The sequence below is a fragment of the Nelusetta ayraudi genome, unplaced genomic scaffold, assembly GCF_046127955.1.
Source record: "Nelusetta ayraudi isolate G7.1 ecotype Tasmania unplaced genomic scaffold, CSIRO-AGI_Nayr_v1 ptg000092l, whole genome shotgun sequence".
Classification (NCBI taxonomy): domain Eukaryota; kingdom Metazoa; phylum Chordata; class Actinopteri; order Tetraodontiformes; family Monacanthidae; genus Nelusetta; species Nelusetta ayraudi.
Window position 1 is genome coordinate 4,171,600 of NW_027466142.1, and position 20,372 is coordinate 4,191,971.

Here is a 20,372-nt window from a genome sequence, read left to right on the forward strand (position 1 = left end):
TTTTATCCGGCCAACCAAACTTGAAGAAATTAAATTAATGTTGTAAAAATGTCATAATTTTTGTTGTAGCTTGGCTTTTGTTCATTTCCAATAGACATTAAAGTACAGGTTTTCTACATATCCCATTATATATTTTTTTCCTCCTATGAGGTGGGTCACCAAAACACTCCATCCATCTGCTCCTGCTCCAGCCCCTCTGTCAAATTTTAGAACCTATTGTGGCTGACCAGTGAAAAAGTTTGCCCAACCCTGCTCTAGACAGTCATTTTTGCATCCTGCACGAGGCAAATGGCCGTAGTCGTCTGTTGAAAATTTCTTGAGAAAGACGGCCTAAAACTACATCCGGGCTGTAACTACACGCATTGAATCAATGTCAATTGTAATCACATTTATTGCGATATATATTGCAATGCACTCCAAACCAGGATAGTCCACTGTGCGTGTGATTGGCTGGTCAGTTTTGATGTGAGGACTCCTGTCAGTGGCGACTTCAGGGTTTATTTTCATTTTCGTTCCAACTGGATCCACATTAACGCCGAGCGTCTCAAACGCGGGTAATGAGAAAAATTTGTGAATGGAAGACAGAATTTGTGTTCATTGTTAAAATTAAACTATACACTGACGTCCCGTTGGTATGTGGCCAATCCCGAATGTGATGAGATAAATTTCCCACCAATGAGGGCCCAGGCGAGTGCGGAAGGGGACCAATGGCGGGCTGGCATGCAAATAAGGAATTTGTCTCGGCAAGAGCTGAATGTCAACTAGTCAAAGATGGAGTCCGGAGCTGGGAGGCCGTGAGGTTGCCAATAAACCAAATGAGCGGGTTTTTTTTTTTTTTTCTTTCTTCCCTACGCGAGGAGCACGTACGCCCTTGCGCGCTGTCTCTCGCGGCTTTAAGCGGGAGAAGGACCGTCGGAGGGTGGGGAGGTAAGGGGTCGCTTCTCCCGCGAAAAGTGGCCAACTTGTCTCCGTGGTTGTTACTCCCTGGGTTGAGCGTTGAGCTGCACGGACCGGCCCTGCCTCTGCTGCCTCCGCCGCTCTCCACAAGACTCCCTCCGTGTGCCGCCTTCAGCGCAGGGAGCTGCCGCTGCTGCTCCAGTTCCTCCAGACAGAGGTGGCCGTTGGATCAGACGAGCATGATGTCGGTGGGTCCGAATTCGATTTTTTTTTTCCGGGAGATGTTGTTCTTCTTCGAGGGTCTCGTCGCTTAAGGAAAAAAAAAAAAAAAAAAAAAATGTTAGCGGCTATTGTGTGCATACGGGTGCGCGTGTGCTTGCGTGCACGCGCATTTGTGTATGTGATACGGAGAGAGAGAGCGCGTACACGTGAGGGCAAGCTTGATAAAGAGATTGATTGACAGGTGTGTGTGTGTGTGTGTGTGTGTGTGTGTGTGTGTGTGTGTGTGTGTGTGTGTGTGTGTGTGTGTGTGTGTGTGTGTGTGTGTGTGTGTGTGTCACTGATTATTGCCTGTGCCGCGGTCTGCTGCTTGTGCGAGAACCAGGTGGGCTGCGATACAACCAAAGCAGCTAATCCTTCCTCACGCTGCAAAGTGAGAGAACCGGGGCCAAGCCGTCATGAGGGCTGCCTGTGGCTCCCAAATATTGGACAAATATGTCATTAGCAACAATTTTGTTTTTTATTTATTTATTTATTTATTTATTTTTAAGAAAAATAAATTTGGTTTGCTAATATTTGTATAAACAGTCGTCGTTTCCTTTTCCTTCTCGGGGGTCGTTTCCCCCTCCCTCCGGTTAAAGACCCGCGTTTAAAAAGAATTTTATACGGGAATTTGGGTCCGCGGTTTATGGAGCTGTGGTTTTTCATAAAGTCGCGTTATATGTCAGAGACATGCAAGTTGGGGTTGAAACACCAGGAGCTGTTAGCGACCGTACATCGATCTTAGCTAGCTTTTGTGGAAAAACGTTTTCGTTGGCGTGAAGCGCCGTTTGAAAATGTACAATTTCGACACGGCTTGTCGAAGGAAAACGGTACAACTGTGGGGCTCCTTCTCCTCAAGCCCAACGTTTCCGTATGTTTGAAAGAGATGCGGTTAAAGCTGCCCTAGTTACCAGTGGAATGTGTCTTAAGTATGGCTGCGGCGTTTTTCCAAAATACCCCAATATATATATATATATATATATATATATATATATATATATATATATATATATATATATATATACGCGCGCGCGCACACACACACACACACATATACATATATATATATTTATTTATTTATTTATTTTTTAACATGGCGCGCTAGTAGCATATGGAGTGAATAAATCCCGAGGAGGAAAAGGTACCTCGGTGCTCTAAGGTTGTAAATGTATGTGTGCGTGTGTTTTTTTGTTGTTGTTTTTTTCTTCTGTGATGAGTGGGGGCATTTATCACACATTAAGCTGTCGTTCTGGTGGGGGCGGGGGGGGAGTAAAACGAAAAAGTTGTTTTTTGCTAGCCGAACGCATGGTCGCGGAAGCTGTTTTTGCACGCGTGTGTTTCTGTCGTAAATAAATTTGCCCATTTGTGTGATAGTAACCCCCTCCACATACACACACATTCGAAGTAACAAAGCCTTTCTCACTCCCCTCGCCTCCTCACCCCCCACCCCCACCCCCCCTCCAACCATCCGGCTTCGTAAATGAAGACGGTTTCAAATGGCCACTTTGGCTAAAGGGACAGAAATAGTAGGTATTAAATGAAGCTTTCTGGTATTGTATGGCGGAATGTGCTCTTTGCCCTATATATGTTTTCTCCACCCTCGTTTCCTCCCGGCAAAGTCCCCTCCGCTGCCTGTGTTAAGAGGCCACAGCCTATAGGAATAGCTTGGTTTGATGTGTAGGCCTGCACACCCTTTTCCTACTCGCTGCCACCATACAGGAAAAAGGGGACAGGCTTGCAGAGAGGATTGCATTTGGCAGCTATAATTTTATTGTCATAAGTTAATAGTGCCAAAGCTTCCTGTTTTCTTTTTTTTTTTCTTTCTATTGAACTAGATAAAAGGCTTTCCTATTTCCACATAGGCGTCGTTGTATTGTGACCCTATTAAGCCTATTTGGCTGTATTTCACGGCTGCTGGTCTGCATGTTGCTCCCAACATGTTAATAGCTGTTTGCTGCTATTCTCACGTATTGGGAGGGGATCACTACTGTCTACATAGTTTAGTAACGTTGGAGCTGACGGCCTCCATGGTGCCTCTTCAATAGAATTTGAACAGATTTGAAGAGCAGCTTTGTTGTCCAAAGCCCTTTTTCTGTTGTACTACTGTGAAATCAGATGAGCAGTGCAATATTAAAAGGGCATTGGCTGACAACACGACCCCCCCCCCCCAACCCCCCACATACATACATGCATGCTCACACTCCACCCCCCCACCCCTCCTTTACCCTCCACTTCCTCTACTCACTAGTCCTTTTGAACACGAGAAGGCAATATGGACTCTGCTCCTCCTCCGCTGGCCATAAATGGACTGAAAGACAGGCAGTATGCAAAGATTTGTGCATGTACAAAAGTGGTAAAATGGTAAATTCATCCCCAGGTCTCACTTGTGAAATGTGTGTGGTATGGGTTCGTCTTGTCCTGTGTGTGTGTGTGTGTGTCTCCCAGCATGCAGAGGTCAGCTGCTTTGACGATGTTGCACTACTGTACCATCCGCTAAAGCAGTGCAATAGTATTGTCATAGCATTCGGCCTTCGCTCTACTCTACAGAAGCAGTAGCCCTGCAGGAAATGGACGAATGTTGCTGATTGGGGAGGAGGGGTGGGGGAGAATAGATGAGAAAATAGGAAGCCTGAACAAGCCTCTGTAGGTCCTCGTAAGGCAGCTCCACCCCTTCCCCGCAGACACTCACAGGCACACACACACACACACACACACACACACACACACACACACACACACACACACACACACACACATTCACACAGATACGTTCAACAGCACTAGTCATATGACACAGACCACAGGTTGGGAGTAGATTGCAGACCATTCTGCCAGAGCTAGAGTTAATATTTCAGCCTTCATGCTAACACAAAATGTGTAAATTCTGAGAGATCATAAATTATTTTTTTAAATCAGATTTTCAAAATGTTTTTTTTTTTTTACTAGTCTTGTGACAATTTTAATAAGGTGTTTTTATGAAGTTTTATGAATTCCCCTGCTTCTCAGAAGTTTTTCCACAATTTAGATATTGTTTTTGTAGATTTTCTGATTAAAACTATATACTGTAATTTTAGGCAAACTATTAATCGAATGTATTTATTTAAAAACCACAAAATATTGAGATCCTTAAAAAACAAACAAACACCAAAAACAAACAAACAAACAAATCCTCCTCAAGGACCACTGGGGGTCCCCAGTATGTAACTTAGAAACCAGTAGCTCAGCCTAGATGTCCTTATTAATGGAAGGAATCTGCAGTTCACCTCTTCCGCTATGCCACATTATTAGTCTGAATTTTATCCAGAGGGATGAAGGCCTGAGCCATTCCCTTATTTGCAAATAAGATGTTATTTTATTCACAAAACTTTGAAAGTTTACATTTTCACAATACATGTAGAGTAATTATGTTTTAATTTCACCTCCTTAATTTTTCCAAAACTGTTTATGTAATGTTGTGCTGTATTAAATGCCTGACCTGCAGTAGGATAAACATTTTTAAAGCTTTTAAGTCAGTTCTTTAATTTGTGGAAAACAAAATAACTTTTTGATCTGATGTAAATCATTACACAATATTGTCAAAAACTCTTCATTAAAAAAAAACATTTTCTTTCTACTGTCATTATTTTTTGTTAGGATAATGAAAATTGAATTATGTTAAATCTACAGTTTTAGTATTTGCTAACTGTCTATTATGAATCATCATTAATTCATGGTAATTTTCATTTCTTTTCTTAAGCCTTAGACTCTGGTTAAATTATTTGGAAATGTAATTAAAATGGAAACATTATCTTTCCATTAATTACATTTGATTCTGTTTGTGTCAAGCCATACTGTGTGTTCTAGCTATTTATAAATCCATATATTCAAAGGGAGAAGGAACATGTAAACTTTTCTGCTGGTTAGCACTGCAGTCATTTTGTCATGACCAAACTCTCTCTCTCTCTCTCTCTCGCTCAGTTTTTTCTGTGTGTGTGTGTGCGTGTGTGTGTGTGTGTGTGTGTGCGCTCTCTCTTACTCTCTCATTCAGTTGGCTTTTGAAGGCATAATTTGAATGTGCAGCCTTTAAGAAGTCACGGTGTGGGTGGGAAAAATGGGGTAAGTTTCCTATTTGGGGCAGGTCGGAGGAGGGGGGTTGGGGTGGGATGGAGCTCCTTTTGAGGAATGTGGAGGGCAGGGCTGCTTTGAGTGAGGGGGTTGGGGCGGCGGTGGTGAGTGTTTCATCTGTGTGTGTGTGTGTGTGTGTGTGTGTGTGTGTGTGTGTGTGTGTGTGTGTGTGCTCACACACTCACACAGACGCCTTGGAGCACTGGAGCCTGTAGCGTCATATTTAGCCACTGTCTGAAAGCCACAGTGGAATTTGCTGTTGTGTGTCTTTAGGGGGGGGAAGCGTCGTAGCAAGTGAATAGCACAACTACTCTCCCAAAGTTTTTGAATCACTGGTTTAAAGTTCACAATACATTTCTCTAAAGATGGGGGGGGGACCAAACATGTTTAGTGCTTGTAATGCATTACTGCAGGGGTGGGCAAACTTTTTGACTGGTGGGCCGCAATGGGTTCTAAAATGTGACAGAGGGGGCTGGAGCAGGAGCAGATGGATGGAGTGGGTGGTGACCAACCTCATTGGAGGGGGAGGGGGGGTAATCATTCATTGGATATGGAGTGCTTTAATTTTAATTGAAAATTAGCAAAAGTGTTCCAACAAAATGTGTCTGCGAAGCCCCAGTTTTTAGCTCTTTATTGAAATGACTCTTAAAATACTGAAACAAAAAAAAGGTGAAATACAGCTGTTTTCTGACTTACTTACCATTAATATAATTTCTACAACTTTGACGGGTTGGATTACAAAGCTTAACGGACCGCATATGGGCCCCGGGCCGTAGTTTGCCTATACCAGCGTTGCATGATTGGTACAGGATTCAGCTGCATGTGCTAATGAACAAAAAAATCTGCTAACGGCAGGAAGTGTATGATGCATACTTGATGCATGCAGGAGTCATACATGAAACAAGAGGGATTTCAGTCCCGATTATTTTCATTTGCTCAGCAGGCCCTGGATACTTGGCCTCGCTGCTCCTCACGGAGACGATCAAAAGCCTCTATCAGATGTTCGCGGCCGCGCCATCCAATGAGAACGCGCCCTGGGATCAAACCCGCTTCATCGTGGGAGAGGATAGGCCAGCGTGGGTGAGCAGCGTGTAGAAGCTTGCCTCTGTCGCCGCGCCAGCAGGCAAATACCAGACGAGGCCGGGGTCTATATGAACACCTAGCTGATGGGGACCATATGCAGCCACCAGCAGGTCGCCGCCATTTCCCAGCGATCTCGTCGCCGCCCGCGACCACCCCACCCCCCACCCCGTCGCTCCGACCACCTGCAGAGGTGTCGTTTTCGGAGGTCTTGAAACGCACCCTTCCCTTGACGGTCCCTCCAGTCGCCCACACGGTCCTCCCGCCACGCGTTTGCGTCGCTGTGCCGGAAAACGAGGCGACTCGCTTCAGCTTTTGTTTGGTGCAAAATATAATTCCGTCGTCGTAAAGGACTAGGCGTTGCGGCAACGGCTCCGGGGCTATTGCTTGGAAATGCACAGTGGCTGGTGTCGTCAGTGGTGGATCACTTTACTGCTTAAAACAGGAAAAGGATTTGGCAAAGACGGTAAATGTTCAGTGTCTTTCAAATATGTTTTTGAGACGCGTCTCTTCGATAGAAAGACGTGTTTGTTGTACGCAATATAAAAAAAAAAATGAGATGCTAACACCAATTCTGCGATTTCCACAAGCGGACCTCAGTTCACCTCTTTCCACTCTACTGTCTGTCCTCTCAAGTCCTTATTGTCCCATCCAGTCAGGCGGTCCATCCAGTGGAATATTCGATGAAACGTGTAATGAGAGAATACTTTTACCAGCTTTTTCCTCCTTCACAAAGCTTTAACTTAATTTTTTTTAGAGTTAAGAAAAATAATTCCAACTTAGGTCTTTGAACCACTTTGCTGAAAGATCAACAAGAGTCTTTTAAACTTAATATTTTTCTGTGTGTGTGTGTGTGTACGTGCACGCGTGCAGTCAGACAGGTTTAGCGTGGAATTTTGCTCTACGCTTAAAAGGTAACGCAACCTTGCAGGTATCTGCTCCTCACTGTTTTCGCCTGCGCGTCTAACTGGACGACAGATGCCAAATAAAACCAGGGAGGGAATTCCCTTTGATAAAGAGGAGGGTTGGTTTTTTTTTTGTTGTTTTTTTCTTGGCTGAATTTAATTGTAATATCTCGAAAGCAGGGGCCTGACTGCTGCCAGCAGCACTTTCTAATGAGCAATAACAGGCTGATACATGGTGGCACAGATGTACTCCGGTCGCTAGGATAGAAACTCGACATGGAAAATACAAGTTGCCGTGTTTCGGAGGGATTAAACTGCACTGTTGAATGAGAAATAGAAGTGGAGCGAGCTGATGTTTGAGCTGCTGGTGTTGGAAGTGTTGCTGACAAAGGAGGACTGAGCTCAAATTGTTGTGACAAAATAATTGCCCGAGAAACCTTTTAAGAGACACTCTGGAATTCAAACCACGGTCATTCTAAGCTATATGGAAATAAAGCGGCGTGATGGCAAATCTGAACTATTGTAGTTTCTTTAGTCATAAAGTGTTTAATGCTGAGTGGGATGGAAGGTTGGGCTGGTTTGAATTTTTAAATGTGCTTTTCATTGTAAGAGTTGTGGGTTGTTTTTTTTTTTTTAGGAATTCCTCCAGCAGCGCAATGACTTATAGATGAGCAATTTCCTTTATTATGGCACTATGGCAGGTTTGATGACGAAGACACGACGTGAACTGAGGCCATGCACGCATGCTTGTAAAATGCGTCACTACATAAGTTCCACGTGCTGAGGCCTCCGACCGTTTTCTTTCTCGAAGAGGCGAGAAACAGTTGTCGGGCGGAATTTATCCCGTCTGTTGTCCTTCTCCAAAGTGTTTGATTTGACCGCGGGTCAGAGTGCAGCTCCTCTGCCCGCAAAAATGAATGGGGGCCCCTCAAAAACTCGAGGAAACCGTCTCACCGCCCCCAGAACTGGACGCAAGGTGATCAGCGGAGACACGCTAGCGGCACAGACAAACATTACCGCCAGTTTGCGCTACACCTACCTCACGTAGACATTGAATTCCTGATCCGTGACTAATGGTACAGTCAGTGTAAGTTGTATGTAGGTCAAGTAATGGGGATGAATTTAAGGGTAATCGCAGACGGTATCGCCGTCGCTTTGGTCAACATTTTAGATTCTTCCTAATGTTCACACGTCGGCAGTCTGGAGAGGTGTCAGAAGAGTAAATCTCTCCCTTTTAGAAGAATATAATTTTTTTTTCCTGTTTCATTACGAAAGAAATGAAAAACCAATTTCAGTTGTCTTGCTGCGTCACATGTTGTTCTTAGATCTGGTTGACTCTGCAGGGTGGCTGTCGTGTGACATGTTTTTAATCTTTATAGTGACTCTGTATCGCCGAGAGCTTCGCCAGACTGGTTTGTTCTCGCAGCCAATCAGCCGACGGTAAGTGCGCCTCTCCGCTCCGTCCCCTGCGCTTCCTCCGATGACCTGTGGTGGTCCCCGGTCCCCTGAGCCTCCCCCTTGTGGGCAAGACCCTATCAGTGTTGCCTCTGCTTTCAATAGAATAAACACAGTAGTGCAATATTGCTTATAGGGTCTTGACTTTAAGGGATGATCGTTGCTGAACAGCTGATGCTGTCGCCACCTGCTACCCCTCCTCCTCCTCCTCCTCCTCTACGTCCTCCAATCGCGCTGTGGTGATGTTTACAACATGTTTGCTGGTTGAACTGAGCCTTAAAAACAAAAAAATATTTAAAAAAATCTGTTTCTCTTGTTTTTTTGGCGCCAAGTAGCAAAAATGAGCCCATCTTACTATTTTAAAGTAGATGAGTTTATGTAGCGCAACTTTATTTTCAGGAGGCTCCTTGTTGATAAACTGACTTGGGGCGTCCGCCTGCGCATGCGATCAGATGTGAGAAATATGTCACATTTTTGTTGAGCACATCTGCCCAACAAGTCCGCGTGATTTGTAATAAACATTCACAGCTATTTTTTTTTTTTAGCAAGTCACACCAACACCCTTATTGAGAACTGACCTAGTCTGTCAAAACCAAAAGCAGGAACAGGTTTCTAATGTCAATACCATACAGTTTTTATGAGGTTTTAAAGTGAGCCTCACTCTCAGCTGAGACCAAGGACAGAATTTGGCAGAGCTTGTCAAATAGTAGACCATAAGTGTTGACAGCTCCTCTCTGATACATAAGACCAAGTCAAAGTTTAAATGCTGGCCATCACAAACTCAGAACACAGAGCTTACTAGTTATCTGCTAAACTCATTTTTTTTTTTTGCCCTATTGTAGTGAATAAATAATTGATATCATTGTATAAACATGTTCTTTTACTATCTCGATGTTCTCGCCTCGAGTCAATAGAGATTCAGTCTGTTCAAAAAGTGCCATCGTACTGCATCGGTGTTGCGACCTGTACATGTAATGAAACCATCTTTTTTTTTTTTTATTGCACTCTGTTTATGTCACAAAAGTCACTGTCCTAATGAATTCCCCTATGCCTTTAACGTGTGATTAGTCCTGATGATTTATAATCCCATGAATTCAGCCAACGCGACTCTGCTCTGTCTGCTGGGAACAGACGGGGCTGGCGGCTGCAGGGAGCTCTCTGCCTGACACTCTTTCCCTGTTGCACTACTGTGGCAGCTGCAACGAGCAGTGCAATAATGAAAGGGCATCGGTCAGCTGGGCCCAGCCTTGAGCCCGCAACCTTCGCCCAGCCAGGCACCGCCGACTCCGATGTGACGACTCTCCCTCCTTCCCCCTCCTTGGTTTACCTGTTGGGGGCGGGGCTAATGGCAAACCTGTTGGTTGATCTGAAAAGCCTCACTCGTGTACTCTTCTCTTTCTTTCTCTCTCTGCCTGGCTCGGTCTGGCTTTGGTTAATGCACTCAACAATGTGACACACATGCACATCCACCCACACCACTGATGATTAATTGCACAAACCATTGTCCATTTGCTTTAATCGATGAATTATTCCAGAAATAAAACATTTTCAAATCTGATTCCCATTGTGGTTCTGTGCCCTTTCTTGTTGCATCCGTGTGGCCCGGTCGTGAGACTGACACCCTTCAGCCTGTCATTGAGAACATTCATTCATTAAAGTTCAGGTGAAGCTACGTATGTGAAGAAGAAGAAGCTGTGTTTTGTCTCCCAGGTTCAACTTATTCACTGCATAAGAGTACAATGACTTCATATACTACCGACATCCATGTGAGGTCACCTGTGGAAAAGTCTAAGTTACAGCAAAAAAAAAATCCTGTATTAAAAACCATTGTTGGAGTCGTTCCATGCACATTGCAACAGATTTCAGTGTAATTTGAATATATATAACATATATATAACATAAAACTTACTGTTTCCAAATGTTTTATTGTCCCATAGTACAAGTAGAAATCACATGATAATTTACTTTAATTTCAATAAGTGGTTGCTTCTGGGAGGTCAAGCTTTGCAGTAGTTGCATTCAACAAAACAAAAAAAAATAGGATCATCTTAAATTTCATGGTGATTGTGCATGGAAAACTGCATAATCGCCAAACAAATTAGTAGTTTTAATTGTTTTCCACGAGTACAAACTCTCGTAGATATGCCACGCATGAGCTTATCTGTTTTTACAAAGTGAGCGTCCTCATAGGTGTGGTTTAAGCTGAATGTGCCCGAGGGGAAAGTTGTCAATTGGTGGATGGCAACAATCCTTTTCGTGGAAACATTCCCTATTTTTTGCTTTCTTTTTTTCTCTTGCTGGTTAACTGTTTCCAATGTCTATATAATCCCCCCCTTCCCATTTTAATTATTTATTTATTTTTAAACGGGAGTGCAGCTTACTAATTAGGTTCATAAGAAATTTAATAACCCTGTAAAAAAAAAAGAAAAAAAGATCCTCCTTAAAAATGGGATCATCTCACAGGGTTATCCTACTAATAAATGTGAGATTCTGCTCAGTCCAAATGTTCAAAATTTTTATGTAAATGTATTTAAATTGGCCCTCCATACTGCTTTCTATCGTGCATCTGCAACTACTTGGTTGTTTGTATCTTGCTTATTTGTGAGGATTCTTTAAACAATATCTTTTCCGGGCACAGATTATTTCTTGCTAATTTACCTGGAGAGTTTTGAGTCTTTAACAAAAGCCATTTAAGCAGCAAGGTTCAAATAAGTGGTGCATAAATAAAGCCATTGTTGTTCACTCAAATTCTTTGGCTGCTTGTCCTGAAACCATCGCTTGAAAAAAAAAAAAAAAAAGAACAAAAGAAGACCCAAACAAACAGAGAATGTAACTAGGCATAAAGACAAGCGAGGGGGGGAGGGGGGCAATTTGGGCAAATGGATTCTTAACTGCTGTGTCAGTCCATCTCTTAAATGTCCCCCAGCCTCGACATGTGAACATGGTGAGCTGTGAGAGCTACACGTGTGAGTCAGTAGCAGCAGCAGCAGCAGCAGCAGCAGTCTTCTATGCTGCTCAGTCCTCAAGTGCTGAAATAGCAGCAGAAAAAGCAGGCGAGGTAATAGCGCAGCACAACATTTCCTCCTCAGAGGTGGGTGGTCACATTTACATTTCCTCCGTTTTGCCAGTTGGGGCTCATGCATGGAGGGTCTGAGAAGCTCCCCCTTCCACCCCGCCCATGCACTTCCCCACCCCCACCCACCACTACTATGAAAGCCCCCCTCATTAAAGGTCAGCTGCAGTGCACCTTTCACCCGAGTAAAAGGAGGAAAAGCCTCCTTTGAAGGGAGGCACAATTCAGCAAACGTTCTGCTTTGGGAGACGGAATATTAGTTTCTCTCTCAAACCCATTCTCCGGTTATGACTGAGACTGCGCCAGGAATTTGTTTTGAGACATGGTCGATGGTTAAGTCTGTTAGAAACATAAATTAGAATTGACGTCTTTATAGCCATCATTGCCTATTAAGTCAAGTGATACTTTAGTTGTGTTGGATTTATTTAAAAGAAAAATGAAATAAAACGAAATTAAGTAACCAGTTAATGCTAAATATGATGAGGTAAATCCTCTCTTTGAAACAACAGAAAAATCAGCATTTGGAAACTGATTATTCGAATTAATTCCCGGTCCTTCCCACTTCCCCTGGGTTCTCAAGAAGCAGTGAAATGTGACTTTCCTTGTCATTAAAATTTTCAGTAGCTAATTCCTGTTTCCCACACGGAGTCTAAGGGTAAAACCCCCTCTGATTAACAATCAATAAACTGCGACATGCAAAGACGACTGGATTCAAGTGGATTTAAAATAAAAAATGGTATGCATTATTATATTCTCAAAGAAATATATAGCCTATATTGACAAAATGTAGAAGGAAAACTAAAGGAGGGGTTTTAGCGGACCGAAAACTAGTCCCGCGGACACGTTTATTTTATTAATTAATTTATTTATTTATTTTTACCTTTGGCCATGTGAGCCGAAGCAGAATCAACAAGAGCAACTGCGACAAGCGGCCTGACATGTTACACAGACGCCATAAATCCATACGCAGCCCCGCAGGCGTTCCCTCCATCTCACAGCTCCCAGTAAAGTGTCAGTCACACAGAGGCGCAGTGGCCACATCCAAACCCACATCCTCACCGTGAGTCAGTGACGCAGCAGCTGCTTCCTGCCGACTCGACCGTCTCGGCTCCATCGGAACTGGACGAGCGCTCCGCAGCGCATCGCACATGTGGCGGACTGCAGACCCGCAACAGATGCGGCGTGGTGTGCAAGAAACGGTCTTGCCGTTCATTACAACGATGGCTAAATAAATAAATAAATAAATAAATAACCCCCACCTCAAGTTGTTTTTGGTAGTAATCTGCGGCCACCTGCTGGACAAAATATGAATAGCAGGTATTGTATTGTTTTTCCTGTATATTTATTTGTGTTTATTACTTTATTTGAAGAGGACAATGCACATTAATATACATTCCTGTTACATTCCTGTCAATGTGCCGGTGTTAGCCAGAGGCTAGTTTTCAACTGCAGTCCTTTGGCCTGATGTTAAGAACCATTAAAAAAACATAAAAAGGACACAAGGGTCATATTATATAAAAATAGGGACACTGGAGACATAAAATACATGATGCTAATTTATCACTGACCGCATCCCCCAATGGCAGGGGTATTCAACTGAAATTTAAAGAGGTTATGTTCATGTTGTTTCTCATGTTTACTGTGACAACTTAACAATCTTCATGTCTTCCTCTGTGAATTTGCACTTGAACAATGACCCTAGTGCCAGATCGTTTATGTATATCTTATTGTGTCTCATCGTGTTCTTCGACAGGCCTTGCGACTTGCTATGTTTTGGCCTGGTAAGTGTCTGTTTCTCCCAGGGGAAGATGTGCTAAGACCTTGAGAGGGCTACATCCTCTTGCAGGCCTCTGTCTATTATCTTACCTTAGGAGAGGAAGAGACACTCCAGGGGAGGGAACGTGCATATCTCATTAGAGTCTCATGTTGATTCACTTGTATAAAAACTTTGTCCATCCTTGTATGTGCTGAACATTCCAGCGCGAATGCTGTTTCGACCACTGCTCATGTTCCTCTTGTGAAATTAAATGCTCTGCCTTTTTCATTCACCTAGCTTAACTTTGTCGTTTGCTCAGCAACAAAGCCCAATTACTGCAAATCAATTGAAGCAACTATTTAGTGTGATATATATTTAAGTAACCTAATAGCTGTATCCACACCAGACAATTTTGTATTGTCATTTCACACAGAGCGGAGTGAATGTGTGTGGCTCCCGATGGATATGTTCTCTCACTTAAACAAAGACAGGGGTGCGTTTCAAAGTAGAGGAAGTAAATAAAATTGTGAAAATAGTGCACGATCGGTTAAAGTGCTTAACTTGAGAAAAAATAAAGGAAGGAAAAGCTTGGAATTCCCCTTTTCTATTTTAACATCTCAATAGTCTCAACCAATTTCACACGTTATAATTCTCGACACTTTTTTTTTTTTTTTTAATGAATAGTTTTAGAGGTTCTCCTTATTTCCCCACCAGTATATAGTTGTTGGGCAGTGAGTTTATGGCTGAGGTAAGATAAGGATCCTGGTGGATTTTCAAAGAGCTCACTTCAGAATTGAGTGGATATGTTTGATCATAAACCTTTGTTTCGTCTCATAATTCGGTTTAAACGTTTGCACATCTAATAAGAGCCACAGTTACTGAGCAAACGAGACTGTTCCGGTGATCTCAGTGTGAAGCATGAACAGAAGCGAGTCTGTTCACTCCACATTAACCGCTCTATTTTCGCGGTCCACTTTTTTTTGTTCCTGTGCAATAGTCTCTCTCCCCTTCACAGTCATTTTCTCAACTTTATCCTGCGCTTTAGTCTTCATCTCTCCATTTCTTCGCGTTTTTACTCAACTTTAACCAGCGAAGATGTTTCAATCTCCTTCCGCCGCGTCTGAAATGTAATATCGCGGCATTTACCGCCTGGAATGCACAGACTTAATTGGCTGAGTTGTATCACGTGGGATAGCTTAACTCGCATGTAATTGGTCTGTGTGCTTGGCCAGTCGCCAACTCACGACCGTAAAGACTGGAAAAGCTGTGCCGCTTGAAATAGAAGTGCACTGTCAGGTTTTGAATCGTAACCCCTCTGGTGCGGCTATAGGTTTTGAATCCTGGCCTGCACGCACACGGACGCGATCTGTTCTCTTTTTGTGACGTTTGATTTCAGTTATCCTTTGTCTTGTTAAAATATTGATAAAAGAAGAGATCAGTTAATGTTTAAGCATCAGTTGTTTGGTTTACACGCCATGTGAGCCAAGTCTCACATGGCGTTGGTTTGTTGTATAACCACCACCACTGTGATAAACCGTTAATCAATCCATGGCTAATTTGCCTGGATTCATGATGTTCTACCTGGCAACAAAAACCTTTCCTACAGTGTCTACAACAAATGCGTTTCAGAATTGTGTACTTTTTTTTTATTTTTTTGTTTTTATGTATAATGGAATATAGTGTCATGATAATTCCAATAAAACTGTACAGGAATTTTCTCATCTTTATTAGGAAATAGTCAGTCAGTCAGTCCGTAAGTCAGCAATATCTACATGTGCAAATTAAACTTCTAACATGGTTCTCCAAATATGTCTCCCAATGCTTCCTGTGTGTCTCACTTAACAGAGGATTTTCCTTTTACTTAAACACTGCTATCACAGTTAAATAATTGAGATGGCTGGACTTTTATTTTATTTCCTGAGCTTTGTTAAGATTGGTTTGGTCTATCTCACAGGGCATCACTTGTATGATTGTTTAACATAAGTATCCGTAAGCACTCACAAATCCTAATATTCACAAGATGAAAATGATTGTGTTGCAACATGGAAGTACTTTTATTAAAATGGTATTTTATTTCCTTTGGGACCATAATAAAACACCTATGTTATTTTAATATTAAAAACATGAAGACAATTATTGATATTCATGTGCTTTTCAAGTTCAGACTCCTTCAAACTCACCTAGAGCCTGAATATTGGTTGCAATCTTTAGCTTCAGAAAGGCCGTCAGACTGCCCATCCTCCCCAAACAAAACAAAACAAACAAATAAAGTACAAACCCTTCTAAAAACCTAAAAACAAAAAGGAGCCAGAGAGCTTGAGAGCAGTCACCATTGAATAAATAAAAGGTATCATTTCCAGACAGAGGTAAAGTACAGTGGTTTAAAGACACAGCAATGACAACTCAATCTAGGAGGAAATTATAACCCAGGACCACTCGGGACAAGTCTTCTTTACGGGGCTGTATAGTCAAAAACCAGGCAGAATTCATATTTTATTGTCATCTTGGCAGTGGTTTCAAAGTTTAATAGGAAAACAGGCCACTACCTCAACATGTCCTTATTTCATTTGCTTGACTTTTATGGCAATTACTATTAATAGGAAAGATCATTACAGATTTTATAATGTATTGATATTTTTCCAATGAAAACCATAGTTGAAATTACAGAACTGGATTGATCCCTAGTGGTGAGCTATAGTATTGCAGAACCTCGATCTTATCAAAAAGAAAGCGGGCTTAAAAAAATAAAATAAAAATAAAGATGGCCATGACGAGACGTCATAACTGACAGCTGAGTCCTGCTCACTTAGAAAACTAGGTGCAGGGGCAGGAGCTGCATAACCTCTGATCACTCTAGCACAGAATGCAACTGGAGGGCTCAAGTTCAGGATATTGTTCTGTCTTTACTTTTGTTCACTGGGTGGAATTCGAGAGAGGCTGTACATCTTTGTTTATGTATATCGAGCTGCAACAAAGATAATTAATGGACCGATTATCATACCATACCTTAAAAATGGCAAAAGGAAAAAAAAAAAAAAAGTGTGACAAACTGTGTGTGACAATGGTTGGTCGGCAATAAAAACCAATATACAAATTGTGTTTGGCAAGGGCCACTCAACAATTTAAGTTGTATTTTTTTTCTTTCTTTTTGGTGTACACATTGCTGTACAGAAATCAACCTAATTGGAACTGTGATTTCTAACCTCTTTAAAGTTCCTTGAGCCAATGTGGGCCTGTTGTGCCTCATTTGACTTGAACCGAATGTCTGCCTATGGTGGAAACAGGTCAGTGGAAAGCGTTACGCTACAAATATCAAACTCCAAAACACCCTGAGTGTTTCATATCCACAGAGTTGAGTCAATGAAATATCCTACATCATTCACACCTTTGGTCCAGGTGAGCAATCAAACGGGGCTCCGAATGCTTTTGGCTCGGCTGGTGGAGATCAGAGCTCGTCGTGGCGCATCGGCTCCTGGCTCGGCTGGATGAACACGCCCTCCATGGAGCGCCACCAGTTGTGTTGGTTGGCAGATCTCATGGCGTGCACTTCACGTTGACCCCTGATGGGGTGTCCATACTGCTCCCCTGTCACACTCAGATAAACGCCGGTGCCCACGTGTTTGAAACGCACGTCTTCGTCCCGCTCCCAGTAATTGCCGTCACACTGCACCGCCCATACGTCAAGGTCGTCCCCCTCGCCGTTGTCTCCGAACGCACTAACCTCCTGTTGACAAACAAGGTAGAGGAAACCGACACAATTTGTACAGTGTGGTTTATGGGGGCAGGCTGTGAGGAATGCTGAAAGTTCCCAAAGTCTTGAAGTGTCAGTGTGTAATATTTCTCTTGATTTATGATTTTTATATTGGTAAAAACTTCATTTATTGCCCACATATATATATATGTTAATAAAAGTGTATAGTACAAGCACACTACACTAAAAGTAATTTGGCTTTCCTACCAATAGAACAGGTCTTATTTATATATAAGAATATACATATATGAAGGGCCTTGCTCAGTTAGCTGCCATCTTGCACCGCCATATTTGGTGGAAAGGAAGCCTGGTGTGGACAATCCAGCTGCTTGACAGTGTGTTTTGTATTTAGGGTGAACGCTCAAGGCTTCAAATAAACCAACAGAGAAGAATTTAGACGAGCAGATATGCAGATTTGTGTGCGCAGGCCACCGTAGTTCACTGGAAGAGGAGAGACGCTGCAATCTGAAAAGCAGCCACTTGATGTCGCCGTTTCTTCTTCGAAATCTCCAAATATTGCACCCTTAACCTTCAACACAGCAGAGAGAACTTGCCACTGACTGACCTGGTTGTTGGACAGGGGCGAGGTGAAGTGGTGCGAGTGGAGGTTTCTCCCAGTCTTCATGTGTGTGATGCGGATGCTCTGACTACACTTGATGGCCACCCCGCGCTGACACGGATGGTTGGGCTTCCCACGAATCTGCCAGTAACTGTTGGCATCATCTGCATTCTCTACGCCGGTCACAGACTGCTGTCCGCTGCCTGCACAGGCCGGCGCAAAGAGTGAGAGGGGGAAAAAACAAAACAAAACAATGATTTCATGTGGTAGACAGAACAACTCAAACCAAGGTTGATGAAGCTTCAGAAGCGAATAGATGAAGAAGAAAAGAAGAAGAAACACCTTTAACGCTGCAAACAGATGAAGTGCAGAAGAACTAATCCCAAGTCAAAATACCTTGCTCATTCCTGAGTAAAATGTATAATAAATACAGGTTTGGGATTTGGACAAGAAGTAAATGGACAAAAATGTTAACATGTGCGTTTAATCATATGATTTCTGGAACCTATGAGTCTGGAAAAATAAGAGATCGTATGATTTAAAATGGTCACGTTAAAGGGGCAATATGCAATTTAAATATTTGTTAAATATATTGTAAGAAAAGAAAAAAAATTGTGTTATATTTTTTCTGTGGTAGAGCATCAATCCTCTCTATCTGTTGATAGCCAGACCGGCTGCCCGGACAGTTAAAGACTGATCAAAATAGACTAACCAGGTGCAGCCAGAAGGGATACGAGAATTACTTCATTTGATTCATTAAACCAACTACAGAAGATCTACATACAGAGAATAATAGCAACAGTTCATAGCTTAATATAATAAAGTATGTGACCACAAGCGGATGTGTTGTTATCTTGCCACCATCAACATAGATCAAAAGCAAGACAAGACTGTTGTTCCTTATATTTTAAATTAGTATATATTATTTATAGTAACCACTTCTCAACATGTTATAAGATTGTTCAGCACTAATGCCTACAGCAGAGTATCAACTTCACTGTCCGCTTCACATTGTACACCAACTGCATGCAGCACTTCGCCCAGAGGATTACATCATAACAGTTTTGGATGACACAGCCGTTGTTGTTGAACAGTTTTGCAACAATAACTAATGTGTCCTTGATGTGAGGACGACTGAGGAAATGGTTTGACATTAAGGTCTTTGGTGAGCCCAAGCCGGCAATTAACGCACCAATCACTCTGGTCTATTTATACAAGTACTTTCACAACACATTGATTGGAAATCATATCGCAGAAATAAATGGAAAGATCGCAGATAAAAGATCTGCGATCTTTCCCTCCTGGTGTAGTATGAGCAGTTTGTCAACAAACAAACAAACAAAAAAAAAACCTGACCAAGGAGGTGATCATCACGATAATCATCATCATGATCAAGGCGATGTCGATCATGATAGTTGCATTTGCCGTCCGGCAGGGTTCCTCAGTGCAACTTAGCCGTGGTTCACCAAACCGGAAGTACCGTTCAGCTAGTGGCTAATACTTTTAAGGAGCGGATACCGTGAAATAATGAATGAACACGTTAAAACACAGCAACACACCACAATGACCAAAATGGTTTTTAATAAATGGCAGGGAGGAAGGTTACACGTCGCTTGCAAGTCAGGTTTTACATGTTGTAATAGCTGAGCTATGGATGGATGTCTCGTATCCTAACGATGAGAATGTGCCGAATTACGTTTACAGAAAAGGCCATTTTACTTTCAGTGTCTTACATTGCAATAGAAAAACCTGCTGGAAGTATTTAAATCAAATTCTGATAACGAACAGTATTTCTACTAGAATTCGTCGTGGAATAAACTTTTTTTTGTTATGTTTTTTTTCGGGCTATTGCTGCTCTATTGCTAGAAAACGCACAGGCAGTCCTAAGCAGGTGTCTTCAGGTTGACATTTTCACAGATGGAAGATTACGTGTTAAATTACCAGAAGCCTTATCACGCCGAATGATTAACGACACACACACAAAAAAGAAAAGAAAAAGAAACAAAAGAAGGAAAGCGTCCCATTTGGTGTATGCTGAGCGTATGTTTCTTTTTCGTTCAATGAAATCTGATATAACGATCTGAAAAGAGGAATTTCTCCAGAAATATGCTATATGATGTCCTGGGTTGGAGAACTATCTTTAGCGCGTGTGGGTGTAATACTGCGGATGTATATTGTAAAAGTGAAGTTACCTGATCCGTATTTGACATCGTGGGAGTGCAGGCGGACATTGTGTTTGGTGTTGAGCAGTTTGACAAGAGAGCCGCAGGTCACATAATTGAGCTCCGACTCTCTGCCGTCACCGACTGAACACAGCAGCAGCACAAATAAGGATTTGACAAAAATATGGACGGTTCGAAGTATCTCCATCTCTGTCCCTCTGTCTTCATAACCAGCAGACGCCGACAACGTGAATAGCAAAAATCTGTCACTTTCAAACGCTACTGTTGGCTTCAGCCAATCGCAGCTTGACAAGTCCTAAAACACGGAACTAAATGTCAACCCGTGATTGGTCCGTGATACGTGAGCGT

At 42.5% G+C, this 20,372-nt stretch overlaps 1 protein-coding gene across 1 annotated transcript; it reads right to left on the reverse strand.

The window, feature by feature from the left end:
- Positions 1-16,011: 16,011 nt before the first annotated feature.
- On the reverse strand, positions 16,012-20,290 carry sdf2l1 (stromal cell-derived factor 2-like 1). Its single transcript, XM_076047214.1, has 3 exons — positions 20,034-20,290; positions 17,848-18,044; positions 16,012-17,255 (listed from the first exon to the last, which is right to left on the reverse strand). Exons 1-3 carry the CDS (start codon positions 20,209-20,211, stop codon positions 16,977-16,979), a joined length of 654 nt encoding a protein of 217 aa, XP_075903329.1. The 5' UTR covers positions 20,212-20,290; the 3' UTR covers positions 16,012-16,976.
- Positions 20,291-20,372: the final 82 nt, after the last annotated feature.